Here is a 19309-nt window from a genome sequence, read left to right on the forward strand (position 1 = left end):
GAATAAAACTAACATCCATATTTTTCTTTGAAAAAAAATTTTTTTCCAGCAATATTCACAACCTCAGCAGGCCTTGTATAGTGTGCAACAGCAGGTTAGTTTATATTTTCGATATTAAAAACTGATTTTTAAAAAGCCATTTGTCCCAGATTCAATTTATACAGATTTTATGTCCTTTCAGCTACATTAATGTGTGATTTGAATTCTTTTGGGGTGGGGAAATGAGGTAGGTTAAAAGGAATGTCTCCCAGGGAGAGGAAGGTAGGAGAGGTGTCCTGTGGAAATTGAAATCTTCAACTAGCAGCCATTTTTGTCACATGTTGCTAAGAAAGCATGCAGAGGGTAATCTGGAAAGAATCTGTTACTGAGTCAGTGGCCCAGTACTTCTGTCTGGAGCATCTAGCCCTACTGTGCTGTATTAGACCACATGTGAAAATGAAAAGGTCCTTTTTCTCATTTGAAACCTAAGCCCTAGATAGACCACTGGCTTTGAGCCTTTATTTTTTATTTTTATTGATTTTATTATTTTGGTTTTTTAATGTAAGCTCTATACCCAGTGTGGGACTTGAGTCATGATTCTGAGGTCAAGAGTCACACACTCTACCAACTGAGCCAGCCAGGCACCCCGTGAGCCTTTATTTTTTTTAAAGCAACAGAATCCTCTCTATTTTCACCTAATGAAATTGTGTATTGAAACTCAATATATAAAATATAAAATATTAAAATAGAGCTGTTGAAAGTGGGTAGAAGCCTCCCGTTGTATTTTCCCATTCCTACTCTCATAGCACATTTTGACAATTTGAAAACTCCCGATGTAGGGAAAAAGCAAGTTTTTTTAGCCCTTTTTCTCTAGTCTTGTTCTATAATTATGTTCTATGGAGTCTTATATCTGTGATGATAGGAAAAGCTAAGAAAAAATGAACCCAAGGAGAGGCATGTCAAGGAGAAAAGAGTTTGCCCTGCTGAAATCTAGATAGGTTCTAGCCTAAGCACCCACTCAAGGCTTTTTAAGAGTAGAGGTAGTCTTCTTTCTTCTCAGTGTTGTTGATAGCTTCAGGAAAGTATAGCAATCAGGAGGGGAAAAGGGGATATGAGAGAAGGACCAAAAACTTAGATCCAAAAACACTAGATAAACATGAGGCTTCTTATCCATAAGGTCTTGTCCCTAGTGGATCCATGACCCAATTTCATTCTTGGCTAAGTCCTTTGGGGCTTCAGAAGCATTGCACTTTCACTGAAAGTTATACTATCCTCCTAATATTGATGTAAACTTGTAAAAATTTGGAAAGAGATTGATGTCAGAGTTGGCTACCTGCTTTTCAAAAATATCCTTAGACTTATTTTATTACTGTTATGAAGTTTATCATTAAAGATTATGTGTTAGGTTGAACCGTATGAAAATGAAAGGCTCAAATGCTATTGCCTTAAAAAATGCCATTGTTTATTCTTGACTTAGAGAAAAAATAATTTGGTAGATTTAACCTCTAATACATGGTAATCCCAGGTAAGCCGGGTGCTTTGAATAGGACCCCACATAGATTCTTTTATCCTAGCTTAAGTCAACTTTCTATTCCATAATTTAAATTTTTTTCTTTTTACACCAATTCCTTGTATTTTCTGGTAATGAGTGTTATCCTTTACTATTGCCAAAAAAACGATGTCAGAGTGTATGGTTCCTTATGGTCCCCATGCATGTGGCAAATCTGAGAAGGCTTCTCATTTTAGGGGGATATATATGAATTAGATAGCCTGTGATTTTTTTTTTTTTTGAGAGAGAGAGATGGATGAAGCGTGAGTGGGGGAGTGACAGACGGAGAGGGAGACACAGAATCCAAAGCAGTCTCCAGGCTCTGATCTGTCAGCATAGAACCCGATGTGGGCCTGAATCCAAGAACCGTGAGAGCATGACGTGAGCCAAAGTTGGACTCTCAACTGACTGAGCTACCCAGGCACCCCTAATTTTATTTTCTTTTATTAGGCTGAGCTTTTCTTTTTGAGTATAGTTGACACACATTTGTTACATTAATTTCAGGTATACAACTTAATGATGTGACAAATTTATACATTATGCTACGTTCACTGCAAATGTGGCTACCATGTGTCTTGTTACATTGTTATTATAACAACACTGTGTTCCTTATGCTATGCTTTTTTTAAAAAAAATTTTTTTTATAGCCAGCAACTTTTTTTAATGTTACATTTACTATTCTCAAGGCACATCTGATGATACATTTTATAACACAGTAGGTGTCAAAGTATGTTCCACATATGATTTCTTCAGGATCCCTCCTCTTTCTGAATTCCAAATGGAGGAACTGAAGTCTGATGTAAAGACTGACGACCCATATTCTATCTTCGCAAGCTTGTACAGCACTATTGTAAAATGTAATGTAAGAGAACTATAAACTAGGAACTTCTTCAGTTTTTTGAACCTTCATTCAGATTTTTAAAAAAATTTTTAATGTTTATTTATTTTTTTATTTATTTTTGAGAGAGAGACAGAGTGTGAGCAGGGGAGGAGCAGAGAGAGAGGGAGACACAGAATCCGAAGCAGGCTCCAGGCTCTGAGCTGTCAGCATAGAGCCCGATGCGGGGCTTGAACTCATGAACCGTGAGATCATGACTTGAGCCAAAGTCGGATGCCTACCAACTGAGCCATCCAGGCGCCCCTTAATGTTTATTTTTATGAATGTTTATTTTTAGAGAGAGGGAATGTGCATGTTTGCTTGCTCTTAAGTGTGGGAGAGAGAATCCCAAGCAGGCTCTGCCCTGTCAGCACAGAGCCACACGTGGGACTCACTCTCACAAACTGTGAGATTGTGACCTAAGCTGAAATCAAGAGTTGAACTCTTAACCGACTTAGCCATCCAAGCTCCCCCTTAGGCTGTGCCTTTTCATTCCTGTGACCTAATCATTCCGTAACTAGAAGTTTGAATCTCCCTCTTCCCTTCAGTCATTTTGCCCAAACCTCCTCCTTTCCGGCAGCCATCAGTTCTCTGTGTTTATAGCTCTGATTCTCCTTTTTTGTTCATTTTTTTCTAATCCACTTACGAGTGAAATCATGTATTTGTCTTTCTCAGTCTGACATATTTCACTTAGCATAATAGTCTCTAGGTCCATCTGTATTGTCTGATATGGCACAAGCTCATCCTTTTTTGTGGCTATGTAATATTCCTGTGTGTGTGTGTGTGTGTGTGTGTGTGTGTGTGTGTGTGTGTGTGTGTGTGTGTGGTTGCTTCCGTATATTGGCTTATAAATAATGCTGTGGTAAACCTAGAGGTGCATATATCTTTTCACGTTAGTGTTTTTGTTTTCTTTGGGTAAATATCCAATAGTGGAATTATTGGATTATATGGTATTTCTATTTTTGATTTTATGAGGAACCTCCATGCTGTTTTCCACAGTAGCTGTATCAATTCACATTCCACCAGCAGTACATGACAGTTCCTCCACATTCTTGCCAACACTTAATTTCATGTGTTTTTGAATTTGCCATTCTGACAGGTGTGAAGTGATAGCTCGTTGTAGCTTTGATTTGCATTTCCTTGATGATGCATGATGTTGAACATCTTTTCATGTGTTGTTTCACCTATCTGTATGTCTTTGGAAAAAATGTCTGGATCCTCTGCCGATTTTTTAATAAGATTGTTTTTTGGTGTGAGTTACTGTGTGAGTCATTCATATATATGGGGAATTTATCCTTTATCAGATGTATCATGTAGATAGTCAATGATATATTTTTTAAGTAATTTCTACACCCAAACATGTGGCTAAGGCTCAGGACCCTGAGATCAAGAGTCTCATGCACTACTAACTGAGTCAGCCAGATGCAAATAGATAGCCAATGATATTTTTTTTTTTTTTTAAATTTTTCAACGTTTTTATTTATTTTTGGGACAGAGAGAGACAGAGCATGAACGGGGGAGGGGCAGAGAGAGAGGGAGACACAGAATCGGAAACAGGCTCCAGGCTCCGAGCCATCAGCTCAGAGCCTGATGCGGGGCTCGAACTCACGGACCGCGAGATCGTGACCTGGCTGAAGTCGGACGCTTAACCGACTGCGCCACCCAGGCGCCCCTAGCCAATGATATTTTTGATACAGGTAGCATACTGATGATATTTAATCATTTCTGTAGCACAGTGATTAACGTGGTAGAACTAGAAATTATCCTGTCTAGGGTCTCATGGGGTTTTTTTGTGGGTGTTACTCTTATGAAATAAGATAAAAGATCAATTTCTTTATTGAACGAATTAGTTGGTTTTCGTTTTTTTTTAAGATTAAAAAAAATGTTTGAGAGAGAGGAGAGCAAGTGAGTGGGGGAAGTGTAATGAGAGAGAATCCCAAGCAGGCTCCACATGGCCAGCCCAGAGCCTGATGCAGGGCTTGATCTCATGAACCATGAGATCTTGACCTCTGCAGAGATCAACAATTGGACACTCAACTGACTGAGCCACCGAGACACCCCTTTTGTTAAGGAGTTTGTTTGTTTGTTTGTTTTAATGTTTATTTTTGAGAGAGAGAGAGCGGGGGAGGGGCAGAGAGAGGGAGACAGAAGATCTTGCCGTCAGTGCAGAGCCCAGTGTAGGGCTCTAAACCACTACTACGAGATCATGACCAGAGCCAAAGTCAGAAGCTCAGTGGCCACCCAGGCACCCCTAAAGATTTTATGTTTAAGTAATCTCTACACCCAGTGTGGGCTCATACTTAAAACCCCGAGATGAAGAGTTGCATGCTGTGCTCATGGAGGCAGCCAGGTTGTTCCACTGAATGAGTTAGTTATATATCAGATCTACGCTTAGAAATAGTTGTAGGAAAAAAAAGAAATAGTTGTAGGAAACCTTACACCTAATGACTTCTGGTATTTTTTACTGTATTTCTTAATTAGAAATGAAGTACTGACTTAATAGGAATTTTTCCTTATATAAAGCATCTGTGAAACAATTTCAGTTGATCTTTTTTGTTTTTCTTTTTTCTATTTTCAGTTACAGCAACCTCAACAGACCCTTTTAACACAGGTTAGTTTGCCATTATTTGAATTTCTTTTGGATATCTGAATGAAGAATAGACCACAATTTTATTTGTATTCTAGTGTTCCAGAGTTTGAAGATGAATATTGGTTGGATTCACATAATAATTTAACAATGTGTTAAATACAGCTGGAAAGCATATGGTTTTGTTTTCTCTTTTATGGTTTTTGGTCACAGATCCAGCTGTGATCTAGTTTGAATAAATATGAGGTCTTATTTAAACTTAATTCTGGGGCATTCACTTTCGAATGTCCCCTCTATAAAGAGAGCTGTCCTACTGTTCTTCCTTTCTGATCTTTTACTCTAATAAACTTTTGCCTGCTGTTCAAAAAAAACCAAAAAACTGATTTTGGCATTTACATTTCCTTTGTAACTAATAATTTTAGGAAGTTTTTATGTATCTTTTTTGGCTTGACCTTAGTAGGTGAAGGTATTGTTTACATTATCAGCTTAATTTTTCAGCAGCATTAAAATGTTTTGAACTTTTAATGCTCCTTTAGGTTTGTGGACCACTTACAGTCCCTGTTGCATATTTTTTTCATTTTAGAAATTATTTAAAAGTGTAAGAAACCATCCCTGGTTTATAAGCTATACATGAATCAGAAGCTGTGGGCTGGATGTGGCCCAAGGGCCATGGTTCACTGAGAGTGAAATACTATGCAACTGGCAAAAACAAAACAGAACCTCTAATAGTAACTGGTGACCATTTCCCCATGGTTAAGGAATTGGGTATCGAAGGAACAGAAGAAGAAGGTTTACTCTATAACCTTTCATACTTTTTTAGTCTTGAATCTGTTATTTTTGTAAAAAATGCACTTGAGTTGAGAAGTCAACCTCACTTTCTGTTATTGTAGAATCAAAATCAACTAACACTGATCTTGTATTTTCAATCTCCAATAGTAGAATTTCCAAACTAATTAGAAAAGCTATAAAAATTTGTCTTTTCTTAGAGTAGCATTTCCCATTGTGTACCCATAAATCATTAGTGTCTTAGGATGTTAATTATTTTTGTGGGAAGATAATTTTATGGTCACAATTTGAGAAATGTTGAGTTCCTTCACTATATGTAGGACTTTGCTTTTTTTTTTTTTTAATGGTAGAAATTAAGAGACTCGTCTTATGGCAGGTATAAAACAAATACAATGGTTTGTCTTGAAGAATTAGATGAATGTTTCTTTTTAATGATTTTATTCCTATTTATGTAGAGAAGTTTTAATCAGTAATATGTTATTCATGCTTGATTGTGCCACGAAAGAACAATGAAAGTGTTAACTTTTCTTTTTGTTCCAGTTTTATTTAAGGATAAGTGACATATGATACTGTATTAGTTGAAGGTGTGCAGTGTAATTTGACTTATGTACATTGTGAAATGATTATCATAAGAAGTTTAGTTAATATGCATCACCTCACAGTTACAAATATTTTTTTCTGATGAGAACTTTTAAGAGCTGTCTCAGCAACTTTTAAATATACAATACAATATTATATTCACTATACTGTACATCACATCCTTATATTTATCTTATAACTAGAAGTTTGTGTTTTTTGACCATTTTCACCCATTCCCCTTCCCTCCACACCTCTGTTAATCACCAATCTGTTCTCTGTTTCTGTTAATTTTTTGTGTTTTTTAAGATTTTACACATGAGATATGTATTTGTCTTTCACTTGTATAGGACTTTACCTGAGTATCACATTATTGTTTTTGAATTTGTGAGAAGGGACTAAAATACACAGGTTTTTGTTTGTTTTTTAATTTACATCCAAGTTGGCGTATAGTGCAACAATGATTTCAGGGGTAGATTCCTTAATGCCCCTTACCCATTTAGCCCATCCCCCCTCCCACAACCCCTCCAGTAACCCTGTTTGTTCTCCATATTTAAGAGTCTTTTATGTTTTGTCCCCTTCCCTGTTTTTGCTTCCCTTCCCTTGTGTTCATCTGTTCTGTGTCTTAAAGTCCTCATATGAGTGAAGTCATATGATATTTGTCTTTCTCTAATTTCACTTAGCATAATACCCTCTGGTTCCATCCACATAGTTGCAAGTGGTTGTTTGTGTTTTTTTTTTTTTTTTTTTTAAGTGATCTCTACACCCAGTATTGTGTTTGAACCTATAACTCGGAGACCAAGAGTCACACACTCCACCAGCTGAGCCAGCCAGGCACCCCTAAAATATGCAGTATTTTTAAAACTTGTTTCACTATGGTATCTTCTTTTCTTGGAATGATCTGTGAAAACATTCATTTGAGAGAATTTAATGTTGAAGTAGATTTTTTTTAATATTTATCTTATCTTCAAGGTGTACATGTGTATTTCCTAACTTCAACTAAGTTATTTTTAGCATTTTTAGTTTTGAGTAGTCATTTTTAATTTCTAGAGTATTTCAAATCATTAGCTTAATTTGATGTTGATTTTGTTTTATAGCCAGCTGTTGCACTGCCTACAAGCCTTAGCCTGTCTACTCCTCAGCCTGCAGCACAGATAACTGTATCATATCCAACACCTAGGTCCAGTCAGCAACAAACCCAACCTCAAAAACAGCGTGTTTTTACAGGTGTAGTTACAAAACTACATGATACGTTCGGATTTGTGGATGAAGATGTATTCTTTCAGCTTAGGTAAACTTAGGTTTTGACAAATGCCTTCTTGTATTTATTTATTTATTTATTTATAAGTTTATTTTGAGAGAGTGCGTATGTGCCTGTGTACACAAGTGAGTGGGGGAGGAGCAGAGAGTGGTGAGCGAGAGAGTATCCCAAGCAGGCTCTTGTACCATCAGGGCAGAGCCCCTTGCAGAACTTGAACTCATATTTTGTGAGATTATGGCCTGAAGCGAAATCGAGAGTTGGATGCTTAGCCTACTGAACCACCCAGGCACCCCAGCCTTCTTGTATTTAGCATGAAGTATATTGATAAGGCTTGATTACGGTAGAGGATCGTGGTTTAGTTCTAAGTTTTTGTTTTAGTCATTCAGCTTTTATTATATTTGTATCTGGCCTTTTTTGATGGAGAATATGAATGAAGCTATCTTCTGGTTACTGAACAAAGTAGTTAATGGTGAATTCTTTATACATGTTTTATAGGAGTGAGTTTATTTTCCAACTCTTCATGGGCAGACTTAAAATAGGATTAGAGATTTAATTAGTCCTATACCTTTTAAAATTAATCTTCTATTTGACATATCTAATGACAATATATACTAAAACATTTTCAACTGAAAAATTAGCGAATCACATTGAATGATTGATTAGTGACTAACCTATTCAAAATAATATTTTTTAGTGTGATGGTGGTTGCATGAAATAAGATTTTCCGTGGATGTCTCAAATATATTCTTAATGAATTGCCTTAGAGGTACTTTTTTGGGAAATGTAATTGCTGTATGACATTAAAAAAAATGGGTCTCCTATTTTCCACCTCATTTCTCTTATCTCTCCACAGCCCAAAGGAAATCTTACTCTTGGGCTATAAAAGGTAGAATGTACTGTAGAAGGAAGGACACAATATTGGGAGAAAATGGAGAAAATGAGGTGGAAATTATTTCTTCCATTTGAAACCCTGTGTTTTTACAGGGAGGGTGAAACATGATCAGTACTCAAATCAGTGTAGGAGTAGCAGACAAAAAGTAGACTTTTTAAGAGCCTTTTAGACTTCCATTTCAGATAGTTTACTTTAGTTAAAATACTACAAATGTAAATAATTTTTGGAGGAATCTTTTAATTGCATTTATATTTAACAATTTTTTTTCCAGTGCTGTCAAAGGGAAAACCCCCCAAGTGGGTGACAGAGTATTGGTTGAAGCTACATATAATCCCAATATGCCTTTTAAATGGAATGCACAAAGAATTCAGACGCTACCAAACCAGGTATATAAAATACTGAGTTAAGTATTACAGAAACTTGGTGACTCAGTCTTCTAATAATTGAAGTTTTTTTTCTTTATTTAAAAAATTTTTATTTTATTTTTTTATTTTTGTTAAGAATCAATCCCAAACTCAACCTTTACTCAAGACTCCTCCTGCTGTACTTCAGCCAATTGCACCACAGACGACATTTGGTGTTCAGGCTCAGCCTCAGCCCCAGTCACTGCTGCAGGCACAGATTTCAGCAGCTTCTATTACACCATTATTGCAGACTCAGCCACAGCCTTTATTACAGCAGCCACAGCAGAAAGGTATTACATGCAGTGTATCTTTTCTGTTTCAGACTAATATATAACTTTTACAGCTTCTTAGTTGTTATAATAATGAGAATATGCTTCTAATTATAAAAAAAGGCAGGGATTTCCAGAATACTTGAAAGGAAGTGTAAGTATCTTATGTAGACCGCTTGTATTTTATACCTCTTTGGAAGTATTTTTATTTTGTTGCTTTTATAGGAAGACCTGCTCTTTGTGAACTTGACATAAATATTAGAGTTATTAATCCCTTATCCCTTCATTGGTATTTTATCTGTAATGGAAGAAAATGTCATATAAACATAACATTATATATATATATATATATATTGTCTAGTGGTAGTACTTTGTTGAACTCTAGCGCATGAAATGAGCCGTGTTTTACATTTTTCCTTTGCAAATTAATTATTTGAAGCTCTAGACAGTTTTTTACTGAACCAGTGTTAACAAAGATAGCCTTGGCTTAACAGAAGCCTACTTAATTGGTATTTTCTTAAAGTGTAATTGTGGCAATTTCTCTTTTATTATAAATTATGACACACTTAGAATTATTAAAGAGATTATAGTGTAATGAGTTCTTAGATGAATACCTGCGCAATCACTACTTGGGTAAAAAGTTAAAATTGTTAGTTTACTCTTTTTTAATAGTTTTACTCTCTAAACTATGGATGTCCGCATAATACAGTTTAGCTTTGTATTTGAATTTTACATAGTGTGTGATTCCACTTATGTAATCTGTTGTGTAAGACTTATTTTATTCAATATTATGTTGTGACAGTTTCTTATACTTTTTTTCCATGTGGGTTATTCTTCATTTTTATCATTAGAAAATATTATATGTATGAATATTGTATAGTTTATCTGTTCTTTGGTAAACGTTTGGATTGTTTCTAGTTTTTGGTTTTGGAAAATTCTGTTATAAATGTCCTCACATATGTGTCTCAGGGGAATGTGCCTAGGTTTCTCTTCATATATGTGTCCAGGGCATGTACCTTCAGGTGGCATTGCGGGGTCTGAGGGTTTGTGTGACTTAAACTTACTAGGTAATGTGAGACCATTTCCAAGCTCTTGGTTCTTCCAGATATTTGATTAGTAGTCCTGTGAATTCTCTTTTTTTTTTTAATTTTTATTTAATTTTAAAAATAATTTTTAAAGTTTCATTACTTATTTTTTAAAATTTTATTTATTTTTAAGTAATCTCTACACCTGATGTGGACCTTGAACTCATGACCCTGAGGTCAAGAATCAGGATGCTCTTCCATCTGAGCCAGTCAGGCACCCCAGTCATGTGATTTCTAATATTTTTTTTTCCTTTTCATGTTTTTCCTAAGAGGTTTTGTTTTCTATTTGTGAGCAGGGACTTAAATACCACTTTTTCCTTGTCATTGTGTCAAGAAGAGAGAATGGCCTCTGTGGGAGGGATGAAGGCAGCTAAGTCCCATGAATTTGGTGGATGACTTAGAGAAGCAATGAGTAGGGTAGAAAAAATAGAAGAGAGAAAAATAGGGGCACCTGGCTGGCTCAGTTGAAGGAGCTTGCAACTCTTGATCTTAGTGTTGTGATTTCGAGGCCCATGTTGGGTATAGAGATTACTTAAAATCTTAAAAGAAGAGTGAAAAGTGGTGTGGTAGGATGAGGATTTCAGAGGAGTTGATGTGTTGGCAGAAGGGTAGGGAATTGTCCATTGGGAACTAGGATTCCTTATTATAAGAAACATAAGTTAGCTAATTTTTCTCCAGTTTTTACCATGAAAATTTTCAAGCATTCAAAAATGTCAAAACAACAGTATAGTGATCACTTACATACTTACAACCTTGTAAAAATTTTTAACATTTTACTTTGTGTTTTACATGTGTATATACAAATAGTTTTTGCTCAATCATTTAAAGTAATTAGCAGACAGTGACATTTCATCCCTATGTACTTAAGCATGCCCTTCCTCAAAAAGACCATTTTTCTAATAATTACAGTCTGTTATATCTAAGAATATATTTACATATTCTCAATATATTCATATCCCCCCATTTGTCTCCTAGATGTTTTTCAAGGTTATTTTTATTTCCTAAACAAAAGTGAAAAACGAAAAGCCAGTCAGCTTTTATCCATTGTATTTGGTTATGTTACTTTAGTTTTTTTATTCTAGAATAGTTTCCCACTTTTCCTTTCTTCCTTTATGACATTGACTTTTTGAAGAGAGTAGGCTTGTTGACTTATAGATTCTTTTGGAATGTTGTATTCTGTATTTGCTGGGATTCCTTGCAATATTTTTACCTTGTTCCGCTATCCGTCATATAAACTATGAACTAGAATTAAATCTGAAGGCTTTGGCAAGAACACATCATACATGATGTTTTGTAATTCATATTGCATCATACTAGGAGGCACATGTCAGATTCTTGTATTAATTGATGCTAAATTTGATTACTTGGTCCGAGTGGTGGCCATAGATCTCTCCATTATAAGGAGCTTTTTCTCTGGGTAATCTTTGGCTGATACTTTAGCACCCTGTGAATATCTTACTGTACAACACTCTGGTTTACTGTCTGTGGATCAAGAATTTCAAACTACAGCCCTTGGATTTGGTCCATGGGCTGGTTTTATACTGTCTCTGAGCTTTTGCATTTTTAAACTGTTGTAAAAAGTATATACAAATAAATGATCTCTACAGGTTTTTGGCCACAAAGCTTAAGATGTTAGCTTACTTTTTCTATTTGTAAAACATAACTAGGTGATGCTTTTATATAAGTTAAAATATTTTTTCTGTGTCTTTTAAAGCTGGTTTATTGCAGCCTCCCGTCCGTATAGTTTCACAGCCACAACCAGCACGGAGATTAGATCCACCATCCAGATTTTCAGGAAGGAATGACAGAGGCGATCAAGTGCCTAACAGAAAAGATGATAGAAGGTATGTTTTTAAAAGTATAAGTTTGATGGTGGTGATGGTTGCACCGTGTGAATGCACTTAATGCCACTGAAGTGTACATTTGAAAGTGGTTAAATGCTAAGTTTGTCTTACACGTTTTATAATAGTTTTTAAAAGTCATTAAAGTATATTGAAATCTTGCTTGTAGTAAGTATTGATTTTATTGAAGAACTCTTCAATAATGCCAGAAATATTAGTAATTTTAGAAAATTCTGTTTCAAGTCGTGAAAGGGAGAGAGAAAGACGTAGATCCAGAGAAAGATCTCCTCAGAGAAAACGTTCCCGGGAGAGATCTCCTCGAAGAGAGAGAGAACGATCACCTCGAAGAGTTCGACGTGTTGTTCCACGTTACACAGTTCAGTTTTCAAAATTTTCTTTAGATTGGTAAGTTCTTTGCCCCTCAATTGTTTCATTGAATTACCAGTTTCTGATTTTGTATAATTTACTAGAGTGTGTTATATATACAGAGATCTTTTTCTTACATACTCCATTGTGTTTGATAAAGTAATACGGCAGTGTACCAGTTATGTCAAGTTAGCTGTGACAATGTTGGCATAATAGCAAAATGGACCTACATATACACTCATAGACATATAACATACACGTGTGTGTATCCATAAATAGATTTTTCAGCCTTTGGAATCAGAGGTGGTGAGTGGGTGAGTTACCAAGAATTTCTGAGTTTTGGGGCGCCTGGGTGGCTCAGTCAGTTAAGCATCCGACTTCGGCTCAGGTCATGATCTCACGGTCCGTGGGTTTGAGCCCCACGTCGGGCGGGCTCTGTGCTGACAGCTCAGAGCCTGGAGCCTGTTTCAGATTCTGTGTCTCCCTCTCTGTCTGACCCTCCCCCATTCATGCTCTCTCTCTGTCTCAAAAATAAATAAACGTTAAAAAAAAAAATTTCTGTTTCACCTGCAAAATGGAAATTCTGTTAACTAGCAGAATTACTAAGGTTAAATTGAGTTCTTGTATCTAAAGCACTTGATCAGTCTATGGCAGTTGTATATACTCTGCATTTAATGGATGGTGGGATGTGGTGGCCAACAAGGTAATAGATAGCTACAAAGTTGCAATTCATAAAAAGATTGGCAAAATGACTAATTTAGCCTAGGGGAAAGGAAGAATTACTCAAAGGCCCTGAGACTGGCAGTTGTGTATAGGATAAATTAACAAATGGGGAAAACAAATTGACAGTACAGTAAGAAAAATGAATCATTGAAAGCAGTGTTTATAGCTGTTGAACATAGGCACAGATAACTGTATGTACTTCAGTATCCTGAGAAAGTATTAACTGCATTTTATCAAAGAATAATATTCATAATTCTAGTCTATCAAAAGTTTAAATTTCTATATATTCAGTTCTAGATTGAGTAAAAACAGTGTAATTTACTTACGCAACTCAGTGCCAAAAAAAAAAAATCTCGCTTAGTAACTTTGCTTAATTGTTGTATAGTTGATGTTCATTTAGCCTTGTGGTCAAATGAGCAACTACTCTAATTTGTACTACTTACTACTCCTATTTACTTGTATATTTTAAAATGTCTAGACTGCATACATCTGAGAAATTCACTGTAACCGACTTCTCCAGTCTCAAAGATATTAAATAGAGGAGCTCTGCTTTTAAACTCCTCTGTTCCAGTTTATAATGCTCCTTTTTGGGGAGAATTAATGGATAGGGTATAAAATCAACAGCTATCTCCTTCCGAGTTAGACACTGACAGTGTCATTTCACCACTTTGAAATAAATTCCCAGAACATCAAATCAATCTATGACAAATAAAAATGATTTTAAAATTTGCACACCTTTTCTCATCTATAGTTGTGTAAATCAAGATTGTTTTGTAGTAATGCAGTTATAAGAGACTGTATGCCAAGAAATGGCTTGTTTGTACTTAATCTTTTATTTTAGATTTTAATCTTACAGGATAAAAAACAACTTCAAAAATTCTAGTGATGGGAAACTAAGAAACTATTACACATACTTTATGTTTGCAACACTTAAAAAAAAAAAAACCTCAAATACTGTTTTTCACATTTTCCTTACTTTGACAGCAGAATTTTATACAAATAAAGTATAATTATGTCAGCAACCACACCTGACAAGTTTATCATATATTTGTTATTTTTAGGCTTCAAATAAAAAGACACTCCTACAAATATATTAGGTCATATTTTTTAGCTTTGTTGTTAGGTGCCTTTAAAAAAGACCAGGTAAGGGGCACTGGGGTGGCTCAGTCCGTTATGCATCCAGCTTCAGCTCAGGTCATGATCTCACGATTTGTGGGCTTGAGCCCTGTGTCAGGCTCTGTGCTGACAGTTCAGAGCCTGGAGCCTGCTTTGGATTCCTTGTCTCCCTCTCTCTACCCTTCCTCCCTTGCTTGTACTCTGTCTCTCAAAAATAAAGATTAAAAAAAAATTTTTTTAATAAAAAAGATAATGTAGTGAGCTTTTCAGCTTACAAATTATTCTTTTCCACACTTTTTATGCTTTTAATAGAAAGTCTTTGTTCTTTTACCAGACTGATTTGCCTTTGAGTTCCTTTCCTTTACAAGTTCTGCTTCTTAGGAAAAAGGAAATCATCCTTTAAAAAATACCAGTGTGCCACCCTCTCAAAATAAATAAACTTAAAAAAAAATCATTATGCCAGATTTAAAAGGCAAGAAATTTATCCTCTTTTCCTAATAAACACTCAGGTATGGGTCATTGCCATTAATACAGAGAAATGTGGATAATCCAAAAAAACATTGGATTTAGCTTTCATGTGGATTATTGTGCTTGATTATGAATGTAAATATGCTTGATCTAGGATCTTTTTATAAAATGCCGGTTTTTTAATTTTTATACTATATGAACCAGATTGAAGAGTACTCATTATTTGGTACCTCTCTTGTCCCTTCTTTTTATCCATTCTACGTGAATTATACTTTTCTCAAAAATGCAGTTTCAACTAAGGCAGAACTGCTTTTTGTTCATATTTTCTCTGGAGGTGGAGTTGAAGTTATTTCAAAGTGTCTCTAATGAATTTTAAGCTACACACAAAAAGCAAAGAAATAAAGGTAACACTTAGATACCAGTTATTTCTTTAAACTGTAAGTAAATAAATTTGAAAATGAGGTTCTCCTATGCCTCTGTGCAAGTCTGTAGCCCATTAATAATTGACTCTGACCATTTTCAGCTGCCTTTTAACTGTCGGGTTGTATATTTAGATTCAGAATGGAGTGGATGTTTTGTATAATTTTTGATATTAAGGCTATTTATTCACTACTTATGTCTGTTTTTCAGTCCTAGTTGTGACATGATGGAACTAAGGCGCCGTTATCAGAATTTATATATACCTAGTGACTTTTTTGATGCTCAGTTTACATGGGTGGATGCTTTCCCTTTGTCAAGACCATTTCAGCTGGGAAATTACTGCAATTTCTATGTAATGCACAGAGAAGTAGAGTCCTTAGAAAAAAATATGGCCGTTCTTGATCCGCCAGATGCTGACCATTTATACAGTGCAAAGGTTTGTATTATGTGATATACAGCTAAAATTTCTGAGCAGTTATTCATATTAAGAATGTGGAATTAATCTTCATAAAGTGGTTGTTAGGTTTAAGACCTGAATAGCTATTTTTTTCTTGTCTGCCTAATTCTGTTTTGGTTACTTAAATAATTTAATTTAACCTCTCTTTGCCTTACCTCTTAAAATTTGTGGTTATTGTTTTAACATTTTGAAACTTATAAAAATCTGAAGATGAAGTTGATTTTATTGAGCTTTTTAGAATGTTCTGTAACTTCTGGTATCCTCTGATAAAACATAATGTTGGTGTATACCCTATAGGTTAGTCTTCAGGGTAACATTCTGTATGTTGTTTATGGTCTCACAGTTTTTGGTTATTTTTAGCACATTAATCAAAAAGTATTTCTTGAAAAGTTAAAACTCTATCATTATACAATATCTAATGCCGTTTCTGCCATAGCATTTTACTTTCCATTTTTGTAAAAATTGTGGATATCAAATATGTAAGGATAATTAGTAGTGCTTCTCATTTTTTTACATTACTTTAGACTTTTGACAGGATTGAATTATTTGACTATAATAGGTAATGCTGATGGCTAGTCCTAGTATGGAAGATTTGTATCATAAGTCATGTGCTCTTGCCGAAGACCCACAAGAACTTCGAGATGGATTTCAACATCCTGCTAGACTTGTTAAGGTAAAATGAAACATTTATTTTAACCTCAGGTGTATACTTCCTTTGCTTATTTCTGATTTTATATGTGTGTGTGTGTGTGTGTGTGTATACATAATTTTAAAACACTACATTTTTAGCTTGCTGATTAGTTTAACTAATTTTTGTATGATGGCACTTAAAATTTAATGATATGGATGTTTTTCTCATTGCAGATTATAGATATATGTTATTTGTATGTCACTAGTTCAGCTACCATTTTGATGTTTTGTATTTGAAGCGTAGTAAAATCTTAGTGGTATTGGATTTAGTGTATCTTTGGATGCTGTTAAAGTGTGAATTCTAGCTTGTTTCTTTAAAGAATTCTTTATCTGAAGAAATATTTTAGAAGGATGAGTTATGATGTATAAATCCTATTCCATTGCTGAAATGCAGTGTGGAACACGATGAACTGAACTCTTCCTTGACTGACAGATACCAGAGGTAGTAAAAATGATATTGGAAAGGTTTGTACCTTTCCTTTTCAAGTATTTTATTTGTAATTTGACAAGTTGCATAATATATGTAAATGACTGTTTGTTTTGAATTAGTTTTTAGTGGGCATGAAAGGCAAGGATGAAGCCATGGCCATTGGAGGCCACTGGTCTCCTTCGCTGGATGGACCAGACCCAGAAAAAGACCCGTCTGTGTTGATTAAGACTGCTATTCGTTGTTGTAAGGCTCTGACAGGCATTGATCTAAGTGTATGCACACAATGGTAAGTACTAATTCATTTTTTGATTAGAAATATTTTTTCATAGTTTATATAGATGTTCTTATCTATCAGCCTCTCCCCATCCCCTCACCCTTACTTTAGCAACCTCGATCATGCAGGTAATCTCAAAGGAAAATCCCCATTTGTAGCAAAAGTTTATTTGGTGCCAAAATGTTTGGGGGAAAAAGGATTAAGAACTAATCAAAATAAACTGAAAATTATTTAAATGTTTTGTTATGCTTTACTTTGGAAGTTGGATGTATGTTGAAAATATTTTTCATTTCATGCATAGCTGGAGAAGATCGTCAAGAGAGAACTTCATTTCATTATAATTCTTTTGTTATAAAATGATATAGTTGCTGATTATTTTTGTTCAGCCATATTTTCTCTTGAGGCTTATTTGTCTTGTGTATTTTAGTATATTTCTTGTGATTTAATTGAGAACATTCTTTTTTTAGCACATGAAATCTGAACAGCTATCCAGCTTCTTCAGGTATTCTCTAAAATATGGGTAGCATTGTAATCAAACTTGAAAATGCTTTGGGGAACATATTCTTTTAACCATAAAATATTGTACAAATGTACCAAAAGAGGAACTATGGCTTCTATAATTTTTTTTTCTTTAGACCAACCTCAAGTTCTTGCAGCAAAATTTCTTTACTTGATGTGCTACAAGTGAACTAGGGTCTTTAAAATGTATTTTAGAATTTTTTTTCCAACATGCTTCTTCCCTTGCAACAGGTACCGTTTTGCAGAGATTCGCTACCATCGCCCTGAGGAGACCCACAAGGGGCGTACAGTTCCAGCTCATGTGGAGACAGTGGTTTTATTTTTCCCGGATGTTTGGCATTGCCTTCCCACCCGCTCAGAGTGGGAAACCCTCTCCCGAGGATACAAGCAGCAGCTGGTCGAGAAGCTTCAGGGTGAACGCAAGGAGGCTGATGGAGAACAGGCACTGAACGCTAATCCCTTTTTCTATTTCCGCTTCTCACAGGCACAGGAACACAGGCACAAATGCACACCACACACTACATAACAAACACACATGGAGGAACATAACTGGTAACAGCGACTGGTACTCCAGCTTTCAGCAGTATAGTTTTATTTTCTTTTCTTTAAAAAAAAATTTGTCTAGTATGCTAACTTTAAGAGTGCTGAGACCTCAAAGGAAAATAAGTTGTGCTTAAATTGCACAGAATTTTGTTTTTATCATAGGTCTAGTTGCTGGAATCTGGGACCAGTTGTTGAGCAAGTTTCAGTATTAAGCCATTTTAAACATTTTGCCATTTTCTAAAATTTAAAAAATTTTCTCTTTCACGGTCATCAGTTCTAGTCATGGATATTTGAAATTGGACAACCACAAGTCTGAGAGATTTGACATTTCAGGCTATGTGGCATCGTCTTTGGTACATTTGAAAGGTCTGACTAAATCAGTCTTAACTTTGGGTGGCTTGAAAATTGGGGCAAGATCACACACTGTGTGGTTAGTGGAGACCGGCAGTGTTTGTGCATCCCTGATATCCTTTGTGTTGTAATTTATCACCCTTTTGTGTTTCACAGATCTGGCTTTGATTGGCTGATGAGTGTCTTTGTGATCAGTTAAAAGTGGTAGAATGTATGTACGTGGACTTGCCTAAATAATAACTTTAGGAGAAGACAATCTGAAACATTTGTGACCTTGCACAGATCAGCAACAGACTTTTAAAAATAAATTACCATAATTTTAAGGTTTCAGAATAGTAATTATGTTCTTAACTTTGTATATCAGGATGAAGAAGAGAAGGATGATGGTGAAGCTAAAGAAATTTCCACTCCTACCCATTGGTCTAAACTTGATCCAAAGACAATGAAGGTAACTTTGAAATTGATGGTATTTAATTTTAAGTCTCTGAATAGGAACAGAGAATGTGGACAGTGTTTTATCAGATAAAAGGCACTCCAAATCGTCCATGAATTTTACATAAATATTCTATATTGTATTTATGTGCATGTGTATAATGATTAAATAAAAGGTGACTTCAGGGGTGCCTGCGTGGCTCAGTCGGTTAAGCGCCCAACTTCGGTTCAGGTCATGATCTTGAGGTTCACCAAGTTCAGCCCCATGTCGGACTCTGTGCTAACAGATCAGAGCCTGGAGCCTGCTTTGGATTCTGTGTCTCCTCCTCTCTTTGCCCCTGCCCTGCTCACACTCTGTCTTTCTCTCTCAAAAATAAATAAAAACCTTTTTAAGAAATTCTATTAACAAAAGGT

At 35.4% G+C, this 19309-nt stretch overlaps 1 protein-coding gene and 1 non-coding gene across 4 annotated transcripts in view; both read left to right on the forward strand.

The window, feature by feature from the left end:
- CCAR1 (cell division cycle and apoptosis regulator 1) overlaps positions 1-19309 on the forward strand; it is a 66887-nt gene that overhangs the window by 17150 nt on the left and 30428 nt on the right. For 2 of the 3 annotated variants that reach the window (XM_025917856.2, XM_086679866.1), the window contains exons 4-15: positions 50-94; positions 4984-5016; positions 7452-7645; positions 8779-8893; positions 9009-9201; positions 11980-12109; positions 12350-12511; positions 15410-15635; positions 16216-16329; positions 16896-17062; positions 17801-18011; positions 18828-18911. In XM_025917856.2, the coding sequence (XP_025773641.2) occupies positions 50-94; positions 4984-5016; positions 7452-7645; positions 8779-8893; positions 9009-9201; positions 11980-12109; positions 12350-12511; positions 15410-15635; positions 16216-16329; positions 16896-17062; positions 17801-18011; positions 18828-18911 (1674 nt within the window). The remainder of the gene's footprint in view (positions 1-49; positions 95-4983; positions 5017-7451; positions 7646-8778; positions 8894-9008; positions 9202-11979; positions 12110-12349; positions 12512-15409; positions 15636-16215; positions 16330-16895; positions 17063-17800; positions 18012-18827; positions 18912-19309) is intronic. The other variant, XM_086679867.1, reaches the window with a different exon arrangement.
- Positions 16700-16764, forward strand: LOC112854909 (small nucleolar RNA SNORD98). The gene has a single exon (XR_003222989.1). It is a non-coding gene; the product is annotated as a small nucleolar RNA SNORD98 (small nucleolar RNA).

This window comes from Puma concolor, chromosome D2 (assembly GCF_028749965.1).
Source record: "Puma concolor isolate L17-30 chromosome D2, mPumCon1.1.hap2, whole genome shotgun sequence".
Classification (NCBI taxonomy): Eukaryota; Metazoa; Chordata; class Mammalia; order Carnivora; family Felidae; genus Puma; species Puma concolor.